This window comes from Meriones unguiculatus, chromosome 8 (genome assembly GCF_030254825.1).
Source record: "Meriones unguiculatus strain TT.TT164.6M chromosome 8, Bangor_MerUng_6.1, whole genome shotgun sequence".
Taxonomy (NCBI): Eukaryota; Metazoa; Chordata; class Mammalia; order Rodentia; family Muridae; genus Meriones; species Meriones unguiculatus.
The window spans coordinates 8,475,251-8,500,156 of record NC_083356.1 but is presented as its reverse complement, the minus strand read 5'-3'; the positions used below and the strand labels follow the sequence as shown (position 1 = coordinate 8,500,156).

Below are 24,906 nucleotides of genomic sequence, written 5' to 3'. Positions count from 1 at the left end.
GCATTCTCTGTGAATATATATACTCACAGGCAAATGAATGTATATTTTATTTTTTAATTGAGACATTTTTCTATGTTTGTTATGTAAATTGTATTGACACTTCTCTAAGAACTAATATTAAAACTAATATTCAACTGTTGGGATATAAGTCAGTATAATCAATATAAAAAGCAGCACAAAGCCCCTCAGAAAACTAAAACCACAGCTACGCTATGGTTCAGCCAGCCTTCTTCTGGCTGCATACCTGAAGGAGATGAAGTCAACGCACGAGAGAGAGACCTGCATAGAACGAGCTGGCGGCCTCCAGACAGTGAGTGGTAAAGAAAACCTGCTACATGGACAGGATGCCTCTGTGTTCAACCATAGGGGGACATGACATGGCAATTTTAGAAACGTGCATGGATGTCCCTCCTCTTCAGTCTCTGTGGTCTTTGCTTGAGTCCTCCTCATATCCTCCCACAAGCCTGCCCTAATTTAGATCTCCAGCTTGTCTCAGAGATGTCCCCACCCTATTTCTCTTTTCTCGACAGGCCTTTTGTCCTCTCACTCTTGCTCTCTCCAGGTCTGATCTCCACCCTCTTAACTCTCTACACCCCCTCTCCAACCTTGTTTTCTCTCTTCAGCCACTACCTCTGTCTATGCATCCCCCCCCCCTTGGTTCCACTATGTTATTTACCTTCTTTGGATCTGTACCTCGAAGTATGCTTACCCTTTATTATATGGCTAAAATCTACTTATAAGTGAACATATCCCATGTGTGTCTTTTTATGTCTGTGTTACCTCACTCAGGACGATCTTTTCTAGTTCCATCCATTTGCCTGCAAATTTCACGATTTCCTTGTTTTTACTTGCTGAGTAGTGTTCCATTGTGTAAATGTACCACAGTTTCTTTATCCATTATTTGGTTGAGGGACATCTAGGTTGTTTCCAGATTCTGGCTATTACAAAAATTGCTGCTATGAATATAGTGAGCCAGTGTCCTTGTTGTATGGCGAATCATCTTTTGGGTGTATACCCAGGAGAGGTATAGCTGGGTCTGGAGGTAGAGCTATATTCCCCGTTGTCTGAGAAAGCAACAGATAGATTTCCAAAGTGGTTGTACAAGCTTATACTCCCACCTGAAATAGAGGAGGGTTCCCTTTTCTCCACACCCTTGCCAGCATGTGCTTTTGCTTGAGATTTTGATCTTAACCTTTCTGACTGGTGTGAGATGAAATCTCAGAGTTGTTTAGCAGGGGGAGGGGAACACCAACCCACCCACAAGAACTTTGACCCAAAATTTACCCTGCCCACAAGGTGTGCAGGGATAAAGATAGAGCAACGCCCAACCAATGCCTGGCCCAACCAAATACCCACCCTATCAGAGAGTACCAACCCATGACACTATGAACGATGCTCTGCTAAACTTTCAGACAGGAGCCTGACAGAGTTATCCTCTGAGAGGCTCTACCCAACAGCACCTCAAAACAGATGCCCAGACTCACAGCCAAACACTGGTCGATGCGTAGGGAGTCCTGTGAAAAAGTGGGAGGAAAGAGAAAAGAACCCAGAAGTAACAGGAGCTCCACAAGAAGACCAACAAAGCCAACTAACCATGCCCCAGAGGGGCTTGCTAAGAATGAAGCATCAATCAAGGACCATGCCAGAACTGGTCTAGGGCCCTACAAAGATGTAGCAGATGGTCACCTTAGGCCTCATGTGGGTCCTCTAGTAAGGGAAGTGGGGACTGCATCGGAAAGGGACTCACTTGCCAGCTTTTTGATCACTTTCCTCTGTCGGGACTACTTTGCCAGGCCACAGGAGAAGAGGACATGATGCAACTTGATGATCTGGGCTGGATGGGAAAGGGAGCTCCCTTTTTCTAAGTAAAAGGTCAGGGGGAGGGATGGAGGATGGAGCTGGGAGGGGAGGAAGGATGGGGCTATAACAAAGATGTAAAGTGAATTTTTAAAAAGATATTATATTACATCCAGGCTGTGATTTAACAATAAATGCATGAAGTTTTCCATCTGAAAAAAGAAAGAAAGAAAGAGAGAGAGAGAGAGAGAGAGAGAGAGAGAAAGAGAGAGAGAGAAAGAAAGAAAGAAAGAAAGAAAGAAAGAAAGAAAGAAAGAAAGAAAGAAAGAAAGAAAGAAAGAAAGAAAGAACTATGGGTGGAAATGGAGCTGATCTTGTGGGTGAAATTAGACAGAGACAAAAAGGCAAGTATCCCATGCTTTCTCCACCTGGAAACAGAAACAAAACCCCAGGCAAGATGACCTGAAATTGGAAGAACTGATAGAGAAGAGAAAGAGGTGGGGAAGCTGAAGAAAGGATGTAGGTGAGATTGGCAGGGAAAGGAAGTGGCCAGAGCAGGGTTCGGCATTAAGAAAATGTCGCAGTGAAACTCATTATCTTGTACAAAGCTTGAAAGGATTAAAAATTTATTACTAAAAGTAAAAAAGAAATGAAAATAAAATGAACATTCAGTGATGTTGATAAAAGTGATATTGGAAGCAGGATGAGAGAGAGTCTCTGACACCAACATTACATCTCAGTGGCCACTGACGTGCTATTGAGGATCTTAAATTAATTTTTTTTTCGTGTAAATTTTTTCTTAATCAAAAACTTCTTGGATGAATTCAGTATATAGTCTATATCACCATCAGCTCTCTAAACTAACTTTTGGTACATAAATTTGAAAATAACTCATTTTTAAAACTGGCCCCCAGTAAATCTAAGTCAGTTACTAAGAATTAGAATTATCTTTCAGTAGCTGGAATCACCGCTTCCTCCACATTCCTCCTCACTGACAGGTAAGGAAAAACAAATCAAGAAGGAGACCTCACGATTTTGTAATACAGTTGCAAAAATTTTACGTAAAACACATGGTTTTTCGAAACCACTTTGTAAATGGCTAAAAATTGGGTCATTTAGTTCTTCAGCTGCTTGGAAATAAAACCCAAGTTGACATAACTTTCCCTCCTTTTTCTCAGACATTTGGTTATTTTAGTTTCCTAATGTATTAAGTAACTTTGGGTGCATTCATGATTCCAATAAGAAAAACAGCAGCAGCAATAAAATAGACTATTAGGTGCTGGGAAGATAACCAAGTTGGAAGCCTGCTTGCTTCCCAGGCATGGGCCCCAGCCTCCTGTTCCTAAATAAACTATCTTGAACAAAACTAAGCAAGGTACTACCAAATTTCTGGCCTTCCAAATTTTCCAATTTACTTATTCATTAATTTTCGAGAGTCTCCTATATCCAGAGACGGTGGCCTTGAACGTCTGGTCCACTCCCCCACCCCCACTCCCGACTTCCAAGTGCTAGGGTTATGGGTGAATGCCATCACTCCTAATTTTTGTTCTCCTATGGATGGAGCCAAGGGCTTTGTGTGTGTCTGGCAAGTACTCTACCAACCGAGCTACACCCCAGTCCTGATATTTTTTTAATGTAATATGTAGATAGAGGGCATCAAATAATTAGATGAAAGAATTATTTCACTTCTAAATACTACATCAGCTCCTGTTGTTTCTGTAACAGTTAGGTCTATATGCTAAAGATGTGAATGCCCAAGGACACACGGTTCATACACAGCTCTAATTGCTTACTTTATGTAAGGTATTAGGTAGCATGTCCATACAACTGGCGAAAGCCTGTTTACCCATGACAGGAAGATTCACACAGCCTTTCTATTTCAGGAGCATTAGGGCCACAGAAAGTACATCCCTTAGGGCCTGATAGAAATCACTTCTGCTAAGAGAAGCATGGCACCACACTTGAGGCACCAAATTTCAACAAAGAGAGTGTATCGGATTAAATCCCGGACACTGGGTTGGGCGTCTCTCCTGGTTAAGCGGCAATTGCAAACTCTCAACGAAGTTTTCACTATTTAGGAAATCATTATTTCCTAATAATATTAAAATTAATATTAAAAATAATAATATTTCCTAAAGAAGACCCTCTTGGATCTTCATTCGAAACTAAGGCCATCTGCTCGAGAATTTTAAAATGACATTTTAGTGGTTGTGTTTACTCTCTTCAGAATACGGTTCTGAAATAAAAGACCAAAACAGGAGGTAAGACCTCAGCACAGGGACGGTAAAGATTTTCAGATCAGAACACGCTAGAAACAATACAAGCCTTTCTCTTCTCTCTCTCTTAAAGAGTTCTAGTATAACGGTCTCTAAATAACACAGAAACGGCACCTAAGCCCCAGCAGAATGGCTTTTGAAATCTCTAGGAATCCGGATACCTAGGTGTCTCAGAGAAAGCTGGCCACAGTTTGTCTCAGACATGAGCCCTCTGTGGCTGCCTTTCACTGAAGAGCATCCACTATAAGAGGCAAAAACTTCTACATTTGAGATTTTGTTGTAAGTCAAGGAATATAATAGTTAAGGAGGAGTACAGTAATATGGCTGTTTATACCAAGAAAACCCATGAAATATGCTCATGAAGACCCTCTTCTGGGAGGTGGCCCTGCTACTGTGCTGTCCCTTAAGTTTGGCAGTGGAGCCACTCACAGCATTTCCTGAAAGTTGATACTGACGCTTTGAAAGTTTAATGGCATTTGAAACTTCCCTGTTTGAACCTGGGGCAGATACCTTTCGACTATGCAGCTTGAATGAGAGACTGCGTTTGGTTTTGAAAATTATTTACTGCTGAAATATTTTATTCTCTTGCATTGCTCCCAGTTACTTAATTATCATAGCTTTAGACAGTTAAGACTTTTTTATTTTTTTTATTTTTTGTAACTTATTTTTTAATTTATTTATTTTATTAATTACAGTTTATTTACTTTGTATCCCCACTGTTGCCCCCTCCCTCAGCCCCTCTCATTCCCACCCTCCCTCCCTCATCTCCTATGCCCCTCCCCAAGTCCACTGATATGGGAGGTCCTCCTCCCCTTCCCACTGACCTAGCCTATCCTAAGGTCTCATCAGGACTGGCTGCATTATCTTCCTCTGTGGCCTGGTAACACTGCTCCCCCATCAGGGAGAGGTGATCAAATAGAAGACCCAGAAATAAACCCACACACCTACAGATACTTGAGTTTTGACAAATAAGCCAAAACCATACAATGGAAAAAAAGGCAGCATCTTCAACAAATGATACTGGTCTAATTGAATGTCTACATGTAGAAAAATGCAAATAGTTCCATACTTTTATCACCCTGCACAAAACTAAAGTCCAAGTGGATCAAAGACCTCAACATAAAACCAGACACACTAAACCTCTTAGAAGAAAAAGTGGGGAAGAGCCTTGAACTCATTGGCACAGGAGACAACTCCCTGAACACAACACCACAGCACAGGCTCTAAGAGCAACAATCAATAAATGGGACCTCATGAAACTGAAAAGCTTCTGTAAAGCAAAGGACACTGTCATCAGAACAAAACAACACCCTATAGACTGGGAAAGAATCTTCACCTACCCTATACCTGACAGAGGGCTAACATCCAGAATAAATAAAGAACTCAAGAAATTAAACAGCAATAAACCAAGTAATCCAATTAAAAAATGGGATACAGAACTAAACAGAGAATTTTATGTAGAGGAATATTGAATGGCAGGGAAACACTTGAAGAACTGTTCAACATCCTAGTCATCAGAGAAATGCAAATCAAAACGACCCTGAGATTTCACCTTACACCCATCAGAATGGCTAAGATCAAAAACTCAAGTGAGAACACATGTTGGACAGTTAAGACCTTTTAAAGTCAGATGTGTTTGCAAAGTGTTTGGCTCCCAAGCTAAAGAATAAATAAATAAATAAATAAATAAATAAATAAATCCCATCCAGAAAATACACTCAACACATTTCCTTCTCTTGAGATCTCTGTGCCAATCAAAACTTTTAAATTTCTGTTTCATGCTCTAAATGTTACTTCTGACTGCGTGTACACGCATCCTCATATGCACATAATAGATCTACAGTTCTGGCTTGGGCAGTGCAACATGAGTGGTCCCAGATGTAATTCAAATGGCTGACTCAATCGGAATACTTAGTGATGACTTAACTGCCATCTACTTGGTAACCTTGTGTAAGAAATTCTGCAAAGGTTGCTATCCAGTTTCAGATCCGAAACTTGAGGTAAAGTTACATTAGTTCATCCAAGTATCTCATGGGGAAACACCACGCAGCGCTAGCTCCAGCACACGAGTGTTAGAAAATCAGAGTGGGAAGTTACCTGGGACTGGGACTGAATTGCCTTTCTTTAAGGAGAGCTGCTGAAGTAATTACAAACGTGCAAAGATGCTGTCCTAGTCTGCTTCTCTGTTGCTGTGATAAACACAGACTAAACCCATCCAGGAAGTAATCTGACTGTCACTGGAAGGCAGGAACTGAAGCAGAGGCTATGGGGGACTGTAGTGCCACATTTTCCTATATAAGGAACATGGGCAGTGGGGTGGGGGGACACCCTCAGAGAGCTGAGCCCTCTTACATCTGTCACTCAGGAAATATGCTCACAAGCCAGTGCCCAGCTTGGCTTTCCTCCCCCAGGTGTCTCTAGTTTGTGTCAAATTAAAAAGAAAAAAAAAGCCACCATATAGATGTTATTGAACTTGACTTGATTTTGCTAAAAGCAGTACTAAATGTAATCCTAATTCAAAATTCAAACATCAGCAAAATTATTATTATTAAGACATGCTCTTACTATGTAGCTCTGGCTGGCAGACAAGGATGGTCTTGAACTCAGTCTACCTGCCTCTGCCTCCTGGGTGTTGGGGTGCTGGAGTTAAAGGGTTGAGCCATCTCATTTGGCTGAAAGCATTATTTGTAGAAAAAAAAAAAAACCCTACTCAGAAAAACCTGCCATTATTCTAAAGCTTGTAATTTATTTTTAACTCTGTATCTAAAAGCACTTTACTTTTGTTTGTTTCTGCTATAAAAGGATAAGCAACATTTCAGACTCCTCTGTAATGTCTGTTTGCAAGTGAGACTGGTCTAGAGTTCCTGTCTGGAGTTTACAGCTCATCCTGGGACCAAACTCATTACTTATTTTTAAGACAACAAAAACTGTGGCTTTTATGAAAATAGTGAAAATAACACCCAAGTTTTAATAACTCTTTCAGTGGAATTCTTGTTCCACTGAAAATTGCTCATTTTCCCCCCTGATGCCTTTATAGACCACAGCAAACCAGGAGATAGTTTTTGCAAGCACGTACGATGCTGCTCTCTATAATAAAGATCCCACCCATACCCTACCTGGGATCCCACAGCCAGAATCATGAGCATCTGCCTTCCTGGATGGAAAAACTGAATCTCTTCAGTGTGGGCAGACCATCAACTCCATAGTATGCCTTTGCTCTCTGTTTTGTTTTGTTTTTTTAAAATACCAACTTTTAAATCGTCACTATGACAACACAGACAACATTTGGGAAGTGGAGTCTTTCTGGGATGGGCGTTGAGGTTCTGTGGCCCAGCCTCGCTTCTTGCTTCTGCCAACACAATGTGACCAAGCTGCTCTGCCCCCCCCCCACTGGGATAGACTGTATCCCCTAGAACCAAGAGCCACACTACACACTCCCTTAAGCAGTCTATCAGGTGGCCCGCTGTAGCAGAGTGTAAAGTAATGAACGATGACTCAACTTTACTGGTTATCTATTTTCCTGTAATAAAATGATGACAATAAGAGCAATACTTGCACTAATGGGTAGTCATACTGCAATATTATATATGAAAGCATCTTCTACAGTGCTTAACCAGCATAAACGCACATTAAATCAACTTCTCCCATCTTGTTTTTCTTTCTTTCCCAAATCCTGAGGACAGTAAAAACTCTCACATTGATTTATGAGCCCATATCTTTGTAACACAGCATTTTTGGGCTCAAAGATTTGAGCTCAACCATCCAAACAGGATGTAAGAATCCCCAGGCCATATGAAAGAATCTTCTTCTCTCTCTCCTGAGAAAAAACATTTACCCAAACACTGAAAAAAAAAATGCATCGGGTATACACCAAATTATTATCACAGGAAGTATGGGGTAGAGAAGAGGAGTAGATTTTTGCAAAAGATTTTTTTTTTTTTTTTGTAAATAACAGTCTGCTTTTTAAAAAGATTTAGTGTAAAATGTTTGACTTCTGTTATTGTTGTTTTTTATTCAGGGTAGCCCAGACTGGCATAGAACTCATGACTGTCTCTCTGTTAGCCTCCCTTGTGATAGAATTACAGGTGTGAGCCACCATATCCAGCCTCACTATATGCATTCATTTTTTTCCACTTCCTTTTAATCTTTTTCAGCCGCCAAGGTCAAAGCCTAGGAAGCATATGCCAAGAGTATAAACAGAACAGCACCAGTGAGAAACAAGACCCATTGTACTTGGAGAGCACTGACAAACTTTCTGCAAACGCCACCCTGTAAATTTAGAGTGGAGCCCTGCTCTTTGCTCATCTAAGTGAGACTAATTCAATATATTCTCATGATCTCGTGGACATTATTTATCTGTGAGTCAACAATGTGACTCATAAAACACTCTTAAAATAATATTATCTATATTTTGTTACCATAGCTTTGAAACAGAAAAGATTTTCATCTGTCCATAGAAAACATAAGCACTTCATAACCAAATTTCTCAAAACACATATATCCCTTCAGCCCACGTTCTACTTAGTAAAGAGAAAATTCAGTTGTTTTATCATTTTTTTAAAGATAGGATCTGATCTAGTCCACGTCCTGAATGCTGGGATTATAAGCATGTTCCACCACACCCAGCTTTTTAGCCTTTTAAGACACATTTTTACAGCGCCAGCTATACCCAGAGAACACACATTTGCTCAACGGCATGTCTATTTCATCTGAATGGAGAAGTTAATGACTTGTTAGCCCTGCAAAAATGACGAAGGCCTCCCTTTTATTTATTTATTTAGAATAAATAAAATATTTAATAATAAATAAATACATAGCTCAAGATCTCTGCTGTTCTGACTTCTAGGGTGTCCTGCAGACTGGGGGTGGGGGAGGATGAGAATCTACGCTCAGCAATGTTGCCGTGTTAGTAGAACAATGCTGACACAGAATATTGAAGAAGTATCTTGCCTTAAGGAGAAGAGCCTGGCAAAACTCTCTGATTAGCAAGTAAGCAGGGATTTTGAAAATCAAGGAGGTATGGACTGCCTTTGACTCTTACAGTTTCTTTAAAAGCAGTTTTGCATTACAATTTACACAACACCTTCAGATTTTAGTTCTCCTACTACACTAATGATATCCACCATTTATAAATAACAACACCCGGAGCCTTCCAAATTTACCTATAGAATATTACATGTAGGGTTGTTTATTATGGGGAAAATCTGCTCTAATAGAGCCAGCAACTTTTCCTGAACATATTTATGCCCTAAAAAAAAAATATGACAGACTAGAACAAAAATGCTCTCACTACAGGCAGATCTTTTTCTGAAAAGTATAATGACTATCACAAATTGGAAATCAGACCACTCACTGTTGTACTTAGGTATGTGCTTGTGTATGTTTGTGAGATAGCTTAGAGTATTTGATACTATTAATAAATAGTCCACTCAATACTTTTTCTAAGAAATAATTTGATAATCACATTTAAGTAGATCTCTCAGTTCTGTGAGAGTTAACATCTTAGATTTTTTTTTTTTCCCCTGAAAAGCTAACTCTATTGCTAGATTTTGCTGAGTTTCAATAGGTTCTAGCTTTTGGAAACATAATTCCTTGTTGACTGTTGGGTTAGCATTTAGATCATCTGAAAAAGTTAACAATTCCGCATTAGCCATCAGTACGAAATGTTCATCACCTTCGGCAGAAACTCGAGGACTCTGTATCCCAACCCCCACAACCCAGAACTTGTCGATGGGTGTACATGTGGTTGTCTGTGCAAGGACAATCTGTATGTGGTCCTTCTGTCTTGCTATCTTTTACCCAGTGCAATAGGAATTGTTTTATAACCTGATCCAGTTGTACTTTATCTCAACCTCCTGTAATGAGTCGTACAAAGTAAATTCCTATGTAAACACAGACAAATACTTGGTGCAAATATACTATCATTGAAAAAAGCAAAATAATGGAAGGGGAGGAGGACCTCCCCTATCAGTGGACTTGGAGAGGGGCTTGGGAGGAGATGAGGAAGGGATGAGGAAGGCATGTGATCTCCAAGCATGCACACTGAGCGCTGCCATACCTTTTATTGATTTATTTATGATTAGCCATGGAGGCAACTGCCTGTTATCCCAGAACGCGAGAAGTGGAGGCAGAACTCTCAAGACATTGAGACTACCCTCGACTACTCAGAGAGTTTGAAGTCAGCCTGTCTCAAAACAACCAAAACGATAACAGTAGTTTCCATCTTGACTCTAGCTGGTAAGACTTGAGGGATGTTACTAAACATTTTGGTCATACAAGTATCTGGATGTCTAAGTCATAACCTTTGAAAAGCATAACTCAGAAACCCAAAGCCTTTGTAAGAGTACTAAACACTCTCTTTCTGTATATAAAACGTGTATCTGTTTCTGTACGAATGTGGGCACGCACATGGCATAGTGCCGGGCAGAGGTCAGAAAACAGCCTCCGCGTCTGTCCTCATCTCCCATCGTGCGTCTCTCTTGTTCACGGTGTTCGCTGCGCTAGCTGCCTTGCAAGACTCCAGGGATTTTCCTGTGTCCTTCGCATATCTCGCTGGAGTGCTGGCATCGCAGGCCCTTATTACTGTGTCCAGCTTTATTTACGTGGCTGCTGAGGATCCCAACACTCCTGTTTTTTTTTGTTTGTTTGTTTGTTTGTTTTGATCCAAAATAAAAAATGTAACCTTTGCAGTTTGGGCTGTGTATGCATCTGACACAGCACCCATGTCCACCTTTGAGCGGCCACCATCCCCGTCCCCAGTGCTCAGTGAATCCGCTGAGGCTCCGAGGCTCATGCCTGTTTCTGGGGGCTGACACACATATAAACTCATCGTTCTCTATGCTGAGAAGAACATGCCCTTAAGTCCTCCCACGGGCACCTGCTTTTGCCTTAGTTTTTAGCATAAGGACAGCTTGGGCTGTTGTGTCCACACTCAAGGAGAGAAATGGGCTCACGGGGCCGAACTGAACTACTAACTCTCATTATAGAAACAAGCTTGTTCCACACGTGCCGATTTTTTAAGGAATACAAATGAGCTACCTAATATCTGTCATCTGAGATAAGGAAGAGACTGAGCGCGGATTGACAGAAAGCAATCGCTTTTGGAAGCCTCCACAAAACATTTTTGAAATGTTTGAAAGTATTTATGCACAGTATCCTTAAAACTTCAAGGCCATTATTTTATGACCTGCTTAAACGATTTCCAACTTTTTCAAAGATAGGTATTTGATAAAACATAAAGATTTAACTCCTAAAAATTTAAAGAACTTAATCACGTCATTTAAAACAAATTTGTAAAATGATTGATACACTTGGTTTATACCAATTTCTAGTATTTTTCAAGTGCACCCATAGATGAGCTTTGCTACTTTGAAGGGTTTCTGCAAGTAAGTCTTTCAACTTTAGAAATTATTAAAAACCACATTTTAGGAACATTATGTGCTCTGACCTACATTACTGAGGTCGAGCTAAATTTTCAAAACTCATCAAAATATTCTAACACTTTTTAAACTATTAAATGATTAACAAATAATGATAGAAAATTTTCTTAACTTCCTAAAATAAATTACTTTTAATATTACTCATAAGCACCTTTAAAAGTCATGTTTGTGATTCTTTTATAAAGTGAATAATCTCATTTTAATTTCTAGAGATGTAAAAAAATATGAGAACACACAATGAAAACATGTGAAGGGAAATACATATGTAATCAAATCATTACCAATCATTTGCCCAGAAACCGTCAAGCAATTGATGTGAAAATATTGATTTCTGACTCTCGTGATTAAGTAGAAGCCGGAGTATGGTTTTCTCCAACCGCTGACAGCTGACACGTATGACCTCTGTAACAGCAAGAATGTTCCTCCAGCTGCCACAAGCAGACTCAGCAGAGGCATTATGGGATACAGGACAAACTCTTCTGAAAATATCTAACATGTCCAGAGAATCTTGCACACCTAAAGCGTTCTCCTGGGGACTCAGCAGACCCATGGGCCTTTTCAATCTTCAACGCATACATATCAACAAAAATAAGAAATATCTCCGTGTATGGTGTATGCAGAGGCAAGACTCAGTTGCTTTACATTCTAAATCATAACTGCCATGATGTCAGAAGCTACAAATGCTCTTCCTTTAGGATAGCTCCTCCGTCTTTTCCTGGGTCATTTGTCTCCAGCTGAGTTTCCTTTGCTCTTTTCAGAGCATGATATACGTACATAGAACAATCTGTAAGGCCACCTACATTCCTTTCTTGTGAGGCATAAAATCCACGTGTACAGAGGGGCCTGTGCCATTGTGTAAAATCTTGCCTCCAGTTTTAGGGTAGAAGGGGCCCCTCCTCAACCTAAGCCAAGTTATGAAGAAATGCATCTTACTGGCTTGAGTTTCTAGAAGTTTACGAGCAGCAGCATCCCCCTGCTTCAGAGTGTTATCCTCGTCAGTAGTCCTAGGTTTATTCTAACATATCGAGCCCCAAATATTTAAGTCTTTGACATTATAAATCACTTGGCTGTTACTGCAGCTATAATACCCCATGAATGTGAATGCGTTTATTTCGCACATTCATCATTAAATTGCCCAGTTTTTGAACACAGGACTGCCTCTGAGTTACAATGGCCAGAAGCCATGCCTACTGTGTCGCAGATATATTACTTTTGAGAACAAATCAACGTAACCATAGAAAGACGTGCTGATAAATATGACAAACTTCAGATACATTGTAAATATATGACTAATTAAGTTACAATTTAATACATTTCAACTTTATTTTAAAAACTGATCTCCAGGGGTGGCCAGATGACTCAGTGGATAAATGTATTTTCTGCCAAGACCTGAATTTAATCTCTGGCAGCCACATGATATAAGTGCGAACTGACTCCCTCAAGTTGTCCTCTGACAGTCAAAAGTGTACAACAGCACATGTTTGCACACACACACACAAAATAATAAATAAATAACAAAGATTTAAAAAATTAGTTTCCAAACTACTTATTATGCTTGTTTGTTCTTTTTCCAAATTTAAGAAAATAATTACTGCATCTGGATACCTTTACCAGTCTTCATAAAGTTGAAGACAGTTTTCCGAAGCATTCCCCCATACATTGCCTTGCTCTTGTGCAGCTGATGGCTGCTAACCTCACCCAGAGTCAGAGCTGCAGAGGCAGCACCCTCTCCTCAGCTCTCACCAGCTCTCACCCGACCTCCAAAGCAGCCAGCTGCAGACTCAGGTATGTGTGTTCAGACCACCAGCTCATTTCTGAAAGGGCTTATGTAGCATGCATCTTACTTAGAAATTTAATATTTTCCCTCTATAATCCTGTATGATTTTCTCCCCAGAAACACTTGGAAGGAAAGCACCAGAGTGAACAGGTTTCAAAGAGCAAACTTAAAATGTTAAAAAGGAACACTCTAAAGGTTTTAAGAAAAAGTGTTTTTAAGGAGCACCATCCTCCTTACTCCTGCTGGGTTGTTCTCAACCCCAGGACATACCGGAACACACAGTATTTACTTATCAAACATGAGCTCATTCCACACGGCAAACACAATCTGTGTTCTAGGAAAATGCCTTCTAGGAAAAGTATTTGAGACGATAGGGAAATACACAGAAATATCTTTCAAAGCATGTTCTCCAATAATTACTTGTGAGGATCCTTTTAAAGATCATCCTGTTCACAAACTAATAATCTGAATGTAACTTTAACAATAACCAACACTAAGTTTTATTCATTAGTTATAATACATGAAAAGAAAAATATAAACATTTCTAATACTTTTATATTGAGAGGTAGATGGCAAATCTTACACTTTTACATTGCTATGTTAGTTTGTAAAAGATTATGTCTGGAAAATTGTAGTAACTTATGCAAATACACAGTAAAATTACGAAAACATTCGCTTCCATCAGTTAGCTTTTTAATAAGAGACATTAATAGTCTGTTACTTAACAAAAACAGCACCAAGGGAAGGAGCCATTGATTACAGGGTAAGGTTTGTCAGTTGCTCAAAACATTTAGGTACTGATACAAGGGATAAAAATACAACATACATATACATTATGCAAAGCACAAAGACAGCACATTAACAGACACTGTATATTAAGATACAATCCATTCACAATGGCTAATAACAAAAATGCAGTAATTCAATTAACAAGCATGGGTTATGACTCCTTTATTCCTTTTGTTATTACAACACAGGGTTTCCCAGAACATGAAGAAAAGTTAGGAATACTTTCAAACTTTCTAAAATATTTTAATAATGATTTTATACACTGTCTTTTTATTTTTCTTTAAAATAAAAAGATTCACTGTCATTAATTCATGTATATTCATATACAGTCCCTTAATTTTCCAAGTGAATGAGCAGGGTCTACGGAGAGTAATGTTACTTCTTAAAGAATACTAATCTAATCTAATCTGTTATAAGAGGTATTCTGAAATTTGGCTAATAAGTAGCAACACTGAAAGACACAAAAAATATATATATATACCTGGTTTTGATAACAAAACTTCAGATCCCCTGAGTCCTTTTAATATAAAAGACTAATTGAAAAAATAAATATTCTTCATATAATAACAGAAATCCAGGCACTCTAACGATATATATCTTTACACATGCAAATAAATAGGTTTGTAAAAATTCTGGTATAAACATTTATTGAGATTTTTTTAAAACTTCATTTTCAAATTATCAAAATATATAAAGATATTACAGTTCTCCAGTAGTGCAAAGATTGAATTACTCAATTAGCTGCTTTTGGAATAGTTGCATAGTAAGCAGTGAGGATTTCTGTAATTCACTCTTACTATTCCATAATCTTAGGTATCGTGTCCTTGACTGATTAGATTATTTCTATGAGGTTGAAGAGCTGCTTGTTCAGAGGACTTTATAGGCATCCGGGTTTCTCACTTACGACACGATTTATGCATAAGCGTATCACTGGAATATTGGGTCAGATATATTCCAATACAATACACAGACGTATGCGAGTACCACGGTATTCTTTCAGAAGGTTGGTGAACTGCAGAGTGTTTAACATAAAGGGAAGGTCACGTGGATCGCTAAAATAGCTCAATCTGAGAGAGCGCTGTAATGCAAACATATATAAAGAGTTCCAGTAAACCTTTGTCCTAAACTTTAGATCCTTCCATTCTGTCCACTAAACAGAACAAGTATGGACCAGATCTTCTAAGAAATGGCCTGACAGTAAATACTTCAGGCATTGTGGGCCATATGGTCTGCTCTGGCCCTGTGGTTTAACGTCTGCCACAGAAGGTAAGGAACAAACGACATGACCAATAAAATACAGCAAAACAGGTGGTGAACTGCTGCCGTCAGGAAGCCTATCTCAAAACCACCACCTTTAGAGCCCATCATGAGGCAGACACAGGTAGATGTTTAAAGCTTGTGCTCTGAAGTCATGCTCCATGGGCTCCAGAACCACTCATCCACAAACACAACCACCAGAGCAGGGCCTCAGGTTAGTGATTAAATTTCTCACCAAGTGTAGCAAAAATGGCTCGGTTTTTTTTGTTTTTGTTCTTTTTTGAGTTTAGTTATAAATAGATCACTGTCTCAAATCAGATGTTTATCTGAAGGTAAATGCTCATGATCTAAAATAAAAGTAATAAAATGCTAATTTAAATATATTTGTTCATTAATTATACTTCCAACTACATATTTGAAAAATATGAGAGAAATAAACTATCTATTAGCACTACCTATGAGCTTTGTCCATGACTCAAAAAAATGGAACATTGAAATATTCCTAAACCATAGTAAGTCCACACAGTGGAAAAATGGATATTCATAGTAAATTACTACATAAGTCATACTTCTCTGTGATGTATTTAACTATGAACAATTTACTTTACACAAGCAAATGTCTTTGTCTTCACTATTTTCACATTTTCCCACAAGACAATCAACCTGACAGCGAGGAAGCCAATTTTAAAACAATGTTATTCGTTTGTGGATCAGTTATTGGATAGAAACAGACAAAAGCCACATACAATCATAAACTCAAACAAGACACAGCCTTAATCTGCCATTATTCCAGGCACAATGTTAACATTAGGCACAAGAAGGGAAGTCAGAGATGTAACAAAGGAAAGCACTTCCATTAGTTCAAAATTCACACATAAAATAAATACATGTAAAACCATCACATATAGATGTAATTACAGTACTTGGATGAATTCCTACTCAAACTATGGACTTTAATAAACATGCCAGTACAGTCAATGGTCTGCTTTCAGAAGCAGGAATCAGATGTGAGATAGCATGTGAATTTTCCCACTTACAAAGGGGAAATTCAAGTAAATGGAACATGGTAGTCAGACTACAATTACTATCGTACCGCTTTCCATGGTCCCCGATACCAGGACGCATCATCAGGGCAGGCGTGCAGGTGACAATGCATCATGCTAGGTGGCTTGGGAAGTTCACAGTTGTGTTCTTGTGCTCTTTGGCCATTGGGAAACTGGCATATCACAAATCTTGATTTTACTCCTCCACCACATGTCTGTGTGCACTGGAAATAAGGACAGGAAAGTTTACATCCATCTAACTTCAAAGGGAATACCATTTCTCCTATTTTCTTCTTTTGAGTCAAGGTCTCCTTTGACCCAGGCTGACCTGGAATCCCCTATGTAGCGGAGGGTAACTCTGAACTTCTGACCTTCCTGCTCCACTTACAGGTGAGCAGCATACTCAGTTCATATGGTCAAACCCACAACTCCCATGCACGCTAGGTAAGTGGTCCAGCCACCGAGTTACATCCCTCGATTCTAAGAAGATAATGTTTACTTAATCAGTGTTTAATTACTATTTGCAATGCTGGAGTGGCAAGTTGCTATGCTAGAATATGTTTTAAAAGGAACTTGATACATTTTAGTTGCTAGCTAAAGTAGCCCTTTAAGGAATGATTTCCAAATTACTTATGAAGAGAAATTGTGTTGAAAAAAATAACGAATTGGGTAATTTATCCATCTAAAAGCATTAAACAACTCTTTTCTTTCCCTTGACATAAAAAAAAAAAGTGGTTATCCGTCAGAATTAAGGGCATGGTTTACCGTCAGGGTTATGGTTTCTGAAGTCACCCTTACATTTTAAGGTGCTTAAGAATGCTTGGGCATGGAGAAGTGCTTAATAATCTGGTTTAAAGGTGATCAATCAAATGAGTGACATGCAATAGAAAGCATGACACAAATGTCAACCTGGTCTTCTGTACCTATAGCAACCTAATTTTCTAAGAAGTTTAAATGACTATACACCCATTTTTGAAAGACACTGGTAGCACATAACCATATCGGCCTACATACCAAGTCGTGTTAAATAACAAGGTATATGCTCTCTCCGGAACAAGTAACTATCAGAGCAAAGTGCTTCTGGCACAAGAACTGTTTAAAAAATCTGTTTATACACAAAATAGCAAGATCAAACCATCCCACAGTGCTCAGCAGCAGGAAGTATGTTACATTTATCTTCAGGGATGACATGGAGGACACCAAGACTTACTTCTCCCCAGTCCCCATAATTCCAGTGTGGACAAGGTCCAGAGCCACAGCGCCTCGACTCAGGGGGCTTCGAGGCTGCGTCACAGTGAGCAGCGCTCCGTCCATCTTCGTCCTGGCAGACCACAGCTCTGTGCTGAAGACCGCCTGCGCAGCTTCGGGAGCACTGATGGGGACAGAACAGAATCACCGTGTTGCAAGATCGACACAGTGAGAACGGTGCCGGCTCAGCACAAAGCCAGGTCAACAGTAAAAATCTCCCACATGGAGTCACAGTTTCACTCAAGAAAATCTGCCAGAATGCTTGACTTTTATCAAGGGCTTTATGAGAATTTGACCATGAAAGCTGGGCGTGGGAACTCCCGGCTTTAACCCCAGCACTCAGGAGGGAGGCCGTGGAAGGCAGATCTCTGAGTTCCAGACCAACCTGGTCTACAGAGTGACCCTCCATCCAGTCACTTGCCATTCACCCTGCCATCTGCCCGGAAGAGTACCCACCAACCCCTGCCTTCTCAGGACTCCACCAGCCAGCCGTCTGCATTGCCTCTCGGCTAGTTTTGTTTCTATCAGTGACTACCCTTAAAGCTTGCAATCTGCATCAAATGCTTAATTAAGCCTTTGAAGAGCTGAGCTATAGGTTTTCAGACAACACTCACATGAACGAAAAAAAAAAAACATTTGATGTCATCACATGCATGTCTGTGAAAGGATTGTAATATGATTCAGTTACGGAATAAAGGCAGCTTACTGCTCCCCAAGGGCCTGTTCTCCACTGGTCTCCTCTGCTTGACAGGCGGACCCCCCGATTTTGATTCTCTTCCGGCTTGTGAGTTAGTGGAACATTTCTGCCCGGAATATGGCTTGGCTGCTCGGAGGAGCTGGGGAAATGGCTGTATGAGGGCGGGCAGGCTGCCAGGCGACACTCTTGCTCAGTCACAGGGCGGACTTCGGGGTCACAGAAACTCTCATCAACCAGTTGGTGGTAGTTCATGCATAAAATGCGCCGAGTGGTTTTCCCACGTCCGCAGGAGGCCGAACACTGATCAGAAAGTTACAATGGAACACCCTGCATCAGCATCAAACAGCATACTTGACTTTTCAGCGCCTGCGCTCTCATTAAGCATACTGACCGGTGACCAGTTCCCCGCCTGCCATTCTCCACAAGGGCTGAAGCAGAGAGACACTTCAGGAGGCCGAGGCAAGTGGGCACAGTGTGACTCGTCTGCTACCCCATCATGGGCATCACGGCAGCTCACGTAACGGGCCTGACTGCCTCTTCCACAGGACGCAGAGCACTTTAAAAAGCCAAATACTTTGGGTGAGATGGGTCCAGTACCTGCCCCACTCTTGCTACCTGTAGCTGCTATGTTGCAAAATACATAACAGAGAAGTGAGATCAACTGGCATCATTTCTGAGCCAAATATAGATAAGGTGATGAGATTCCCCACTTCGGGTAATTTTCATAAATCAGATCTAATAATCTGAACAAGCATAATTATTTTAAACATTTAGTCGCATGTTGGAATTAAAGGTACTGAAACATTTTGTGTAAGAGCATCTGCAGATACTAAAATAACCCTAAAAGAATTTGTAACAGAGGGCATCTCATCCCAGAATTTAAAATCTGGGGTTAAAGCCAACTAAAATGCCTACTACCTTTCAATTAAAAAAAAAAATCCAAACAGCATGAAAATGTCTGCAGTTGAGACAGAAGCTGATAAATGTCTAATGGCATGTCTGCTGCTCATGGCTGCCATTAGGAAATACATCCTAAAGATCTGGTTCCCTCTACAGAGCCCAGGGAACCGATTCTAAGTCCTGCAAATCTTCCGCACCATCAAACATCCGAGAAGGAATGCACACACCAAAGCTGGCAAGACCGAGCGACTGTTTTACATGTGCGAAGCCTCCACGGTAGAAATGTTGTGCCACTTACTTGGGTCCAAGATCCATGGCGCCACTGGGCTGCCTTTCCCAGGGGAATGGCTGGCAGGGAGGTGGCCCCAACCTTTGGAATAGCCAGGCAGGGTGCAAATACGCATTCCTAGTCAATAAAAACAGACTTTATTGAGTACCGCCTAACTGCTCGCACTGACTTGTATTCGATTCTGCTCTCGCCTTCCCTCTTTACATGTAGAATCCAACAGCACTGCGTTATAGACTGTAAATGATGACCTAAAGATTCCCACTTTCAGAGATCCCAACTGCTGGCAAGGGCTAGTACTGGGTAGGAAGGAAATGTTAGAACTGAGAACAAAGAAAGTGACAGTATGTCACAGGAAGAAAATGCTAGTACTGACTAGAAAGGCTGCATCCCAATGCTTCTGCTGCCATTCCATCTGACCATCCCTAATATGGAACATTCTGAAGGCCTATAGGGCTGTACCATGAAAAGAATCCTTCTCGAGTTCATGGGATTCTCAATCACAGACACTACCAAAAAAAAAAAAAAAGGGAATATACAAGCTAAATGAACACTTCTAAAGCAGATAGAGAGGAGACTTACAATAAAGGCGAGGATGGCAAAACGAAAAATGACACATTCTGTATTTCGGGAAGCAATTTAAGGTGTAGATGATAAGGATACACACACACACACACACACGTATGATTTGTGCTCATCAATAACCCTTCCATTTCGTAAGTATTTCTGCTTCTGACCCATCAAGAGGCCCCCCTTACCTGTCTGTCGCTTGGCCGGCTGGCTCCCTGGCATTCTCTGTCATCTAGCACGGCGCCATGTAGCTCACTAACACACTTAACAGCACGCATCTGATACCCATGTCCACAGGTGGCCGTGCACTGAAAGGAAACCACAGGTGCCCAAACCACAGTTTTCAAGGGTTACGGACATTCCTACTTTCTTCGTGAACACAGTTACACAGGGCTAAGCACATACTCTCAGTAGATGTTTTGACTAGCCCCGTGGAGTCAGGTTTGAGACCCGCAATCGGTAACTTGAACTGACATGCCTGTTTGTCCAAATTAATTGTGCAGATATTACCTAGACACCGCAGTTAACCAGATGCGCTATGACTTGATGGACCCCCCGCAAGGCAGATTGTTAGAGTGTATTTAAAAATGCCACGCACAACAGATCCAGTGTGAAGAGATTTACTGTACAGAGGTGGAGGAAGACAGTGGGAGAGAGTAGGAGAAGAGAGCAAAGGGGATGGATAGGGTTCCTCAAGAGAGACAGTCAGAGAGGGGGGGAGACACCGAGGGCAGAGAGAAGAGGAGGAGAGACAAGTTAAGAGATGGGTGGTCCTTTTATCCTAAGGCCTTTGGCAGCAGTGACAAATGACGATGTCACAAGTTGCTGAGCAACCTGGAGGCAGGCTAGTGTATGACTTGTAAACTCAGTCAGGCTAAGGTGTTAATAGAGACCTGCTATTCTGGTTGAGGACACAACACCACCATTTTGGTAACAAAAAGTTCCTTATCTAAAAAAAAAAATATATGTATTTAGTTAGAAAAATGAGAGGAACCTTCCATCAGACACAGCAGGCTCCATGGGACACTGAACTTCCCACCTTCACCTGGCCTGACCATCCTTCCCCCCAGAGCCTCCCAGCAAGACTCCTAAACACAGGAAGAGAAATGTAAGCACAGATACGGGACATACTTATACACTGTAGAAGCTGATGCAAGCAAATGTCCTCAGCATTTTGGTTAAAGTACATTAAAAAACAAAGCTGAAATATTAAGCATGGCAAACCTATCAGCACTGTCAAAATTCTACAGATAAGGGTCTGTATTTCAGATATGCATTTTTCTATTATTATTAGTAGTAGTAGTAATTGTGTGTATGTGTGTGTGTGTGTGTACAAATATATGATGTGGGTATCAGACAGCTTTGTGGAGCTAATTTTCCCCTCTCGCTTTTATGAGCATTTCAGGGGTCAAACTCAGAACGTCAGGCTTTTGTAGCAAGTGCCTTTACCCACTGAGCCTTCTTGCTAGCTCCTAAGATGTATTTGCAGTGATACCAGCCCATATCTCACTGAATCTCCCAAGGAAAGAGTGAATTGTTGCAGTTTTCCAGCCATTCTCTATACAGATGGGTAGAGGCCGGGAAGGCCTGTCATATACTCACAGAGCCCCACGGTCCCACGTGCCAAGAAGCACAGGCTGGGAGCTCACAGGGTCTCAGCGACTCGGGCTTGGTGCTGGCATTGCAGAAGGCATCAGTCATGTGGTCTTCACTCAGCTGACACCAAACCTGCCGCTGCTTCATTCCTTCTCCACACGTGACAGGACACTGGGAAGTTGACAGAGCCGCATCACAAAGTGACACGAAGATCCCGTGCCCCCCTACCCCTCTAGGGACATTCACTGGGTGAAGCCAGCCACCCTAACATCTGGCACCCAGGCCCCACTGCTTCTAGAGACAAAGACTCAAAGCTAACCTCTGACGAAGACTGGGCCCCATGATGCGACAGTATTGGTGCGTTCTTATGAAGGTGGTTATAGACTAACTATCAGTAAATGTTGCACTGCAGCCTGACATCACAGTTTTTCTAGGCCATGTGTTTACTGTTACCTCACTCCACTCACTAGTTGCCCAACTGGGACAAGGAGACTCATTGCAGTCCCCCAGCGTCACCCGAGGAAGCCCCTGACACTGCTGCTCAGCAAGGCGGCGGCCGAAGCCATCTACACAGTAGGCCTCTCGCGTCTTCTCCCCTCCTCCACAACTCCTAGAACACTGGAAACGAGACAGAACAAAAGCCAGTGGCTCTCAGAAATAGAAAACAAAAACAAAAAACCTCAAAGTTTTAACAAGAACCTGTTTTAGAGAAACAGAAACGTTGAATTAGTGAAAGGGGGAGGCATTTCCCATAAGAGACAATTTCTGTTTTACCTGGGACCACTCTGAATACTGCCACCTTGTCACAACACAGCTGCCGTGGCATGGCTCTCGGGTAGGAGGTTTGAGCTGGTCACCACAGTAGTGGCCGTCGACTGGGACTGCCTGGCCTCTATGAATGGAGTACTTCATGCAGTGGACGTCGAGGGTCCTGTGCCCTAGGCCACACTGGGACGAGCAGTCGCTTTTGCCAGTGACATACCACCTAGAGAGACGTCACTGTACGTAAGAGCCATGCTAATGAATGGTGGTTTAGAATAGATCCAGAGGCCTAGGCTTACACTTTTAAGAGTCGTTGGACAATCCATTAGAAATCATTTGATAACTCACTGAATTAGGGATGAAAAGTTCTTGCACTGGACCTTGTTGTTGTCTGAAGGAGGGTTGGCCTCCTACTGACTGCCAGACTGCTGGCCATGAGCCTCCAACCAGGGGCGAGGAACCTTCCCCCGAGATGCCAGGAGCCTGGCTCAGCAAGCTGAAGTGAGGATCTTGAAGAGAAACTTCCTTTTCTCTTATCATTCAGCCCAAAGCCGAATGGCTGACTATAAGCTGTGAAGGTTGCTTTCTTTTAGCAAAAACTCAGATCCCTCCTTCAGCTCTGCAAAGGTTTAAATAAAATCATATTGAACTCAGCGTCCCTGCTGAGGTTACCAAGTTTCAGTACTGCAAATAGTTATCTTGGAATATAATTATTTTCATAACAAGTTGGCTTGTTTTTCACCTGGGAGGTCAAGACAGGGGCATTATAAGTTTAGGGACAGCCTCGGCTACATAGTGAGACAGTGCCTAAAAAAAAAAAAAAAAAAAAAAAAAAAAAGGTGTTTTTATGTTGTTGGCTTTGTTTTTAGTTTTTGTTTTGTTTTGTTTTGCTGTGGCCCAAGTCTGTTGTCACCAAGCATGGTTAAGTAGAGTTCCGTATGATCTGGAAGCCACCAGAAGATGCTGCCTAGTCTAAATCTATGTAAGAGGAAAGTGTGTCAAAGTGTGTATTTGCTGGTTTGCAGTGATACGTGTTACTTCAGGGTGGCAGCTCAGCCCTGAGTGATGGGGTTCTGTCCAGCATGGTCCTTCCAGGGCTGGGAAAACAGGTTGAGGTGAGTTGACTAGGACCAGAAAAAAATTTTAACCTCAGGGTGTTTTCAGATGTAATCAGCTTATGAATAGCCTTTCTCTATGTATTGATAAGGAGTGCACAGAAAAATGATAAAAAAAAAATCTGTTTAGGGCTCATAAGTAGCATTTTGGAAAAATACAGGAGTTTAGAAAAATAAGTATATCATCAATGAATTAAAATTTGTTTTATGAAAAAAAAAAAAGAAACAAAAAGAAGTTCTTGTATTGGAAAATGAGGCTCAAATGGACTGGGTTCCGATGGTTTAAATGTGGTATGTGTGGTGTGTGTGTGTGTGTGTGTGTGTGTGTGTGATTTTACCACCTTCCAAAAGAAATCTTAGTTGTTCTAAAAATACATAAAACAACTATGCATATTGGTCTGACCCTTAACAGTTGGTAGCAACTCTAGAGGTGTGCCCTAGAACTGCAAGTTTCCTTGGCAGCATCTGGCTATGATCAAGATTAGCACTCGTGGTAGAGTTATGACTCCGTGAGATACAAGGACTCCCAGTCACACTGTCTCCTCTGCAAACCCCACACCAAACTTTGGAATATGAACAGGGGATCTCTGGGAATCTTACCAGAGCCTGTGAGGGTCTTGCCTTTGAAAGGTGGCAAAATACGTTTCTTGTGAAGCGTATCACAACCTATAGTTAATTCATTTATTCTCCATTTAGAAATATTTGTAAAAAAAAAAAAAAAAACAACAACATTGCTCATTAAGTAAAAATAGTAATTTTAGCAAAATTATCCCAGTTGTAGCCTAGCAATGTATCGAGCAGTATGACAAAGCATGGGGTCGAGACCTCATTTCTCTAAAGGACTCCACTGTGCTCCGCGCAACCTCACTGGCCATTTCTACCAGGCTTCTCTCACGTCCTTTCACACGGCACCACGGTTTATGTAAGTGCCAACTCTTCATGGATGAAGGAGAGGTTTTGGCTACCTACCTCTGAATTTTAACTGTCCACAGCGTTAAACTGTTCTTTAACTGGAATGTGAAGCCATGGAGTTTTAGTTTCTACCACAGTTTATCTAAATGCTCACTCTTTGTGGATGAAGGAGAGGTTTTTGCTATCTCTGAACATTAACTGTCGGCAGTGTAGTCTCTTTAACTGGAGTGTGAAGCCACTGGGTTTCTATTATACAGGAGTCTATTAACCAACCACACACATAGGCATACTCATTCGCACACGAACAACTAAGAAATTCAGAATTTGTGATAGAAGTCTCAATTTGCTTGTCCTTCCTTTGGGCATTATTAATATAATAATGTTTATTGGGTCCTAATTTCATTTGGATTGTAGAATTATGCAACATGGACCTGCTATTTCA

The 24,906-nt window shown here is 41.0% G+C and overlaps 1 protein-coding gene across 2 annotated transcripts in view; it reads right to left on the bottom strand.

Moving 5' to 3' along the window:
- Adamts20 (ADAM metallopeptidase with thrombospondin type 1 motif 20) overlaps positions 1-24,906 on the bottom strand; it is a 117,775-nt gene that overhangs the window by 32,337 nt on the left and 60,532 nt on the right. The window contains exons 20-28 of one of the 2 annotated variants that reach the window (XM_060388762.1): positions 22,450-22,660; positions 22,129-22,293; positions 21,682-21,846; positions 20,268-20,387; positions 19,522-19,629; positions 18,715-18,879; positions 18,333-18,623; positions 17,589-17,750; positions 16,429-16,602 (exon numbers count right to left, since the gene is read on the bottom strand). In XM_060388762.1, coding sequence (XP_060244745.1) covers positions 16,429-16,602; positions 17,589-17,750; positions 18,333-18,623; positions 18,715-18,879; positions 19,522-19,629; positions 20,268-20,387; positions 21,682-21,846; positions 22,129-22,293; positions 22,450-22,660 — 1,561 coding nt within the window. Of the gene's footprint in view, positions 1-16,428; positions 16,603-17,588; positions 17,751-18,332; positions 18,624-18,714; positions 18,880-19,521; positions 19,630-20,267; positions 20,388-21,681; positions 21,847-22,128; positions 22,294-22,449; positions 22,661-24,906 lie in introns of those variants that run through there. The other variant, XR_009593579.1, reaches the window with a different exon arrangement.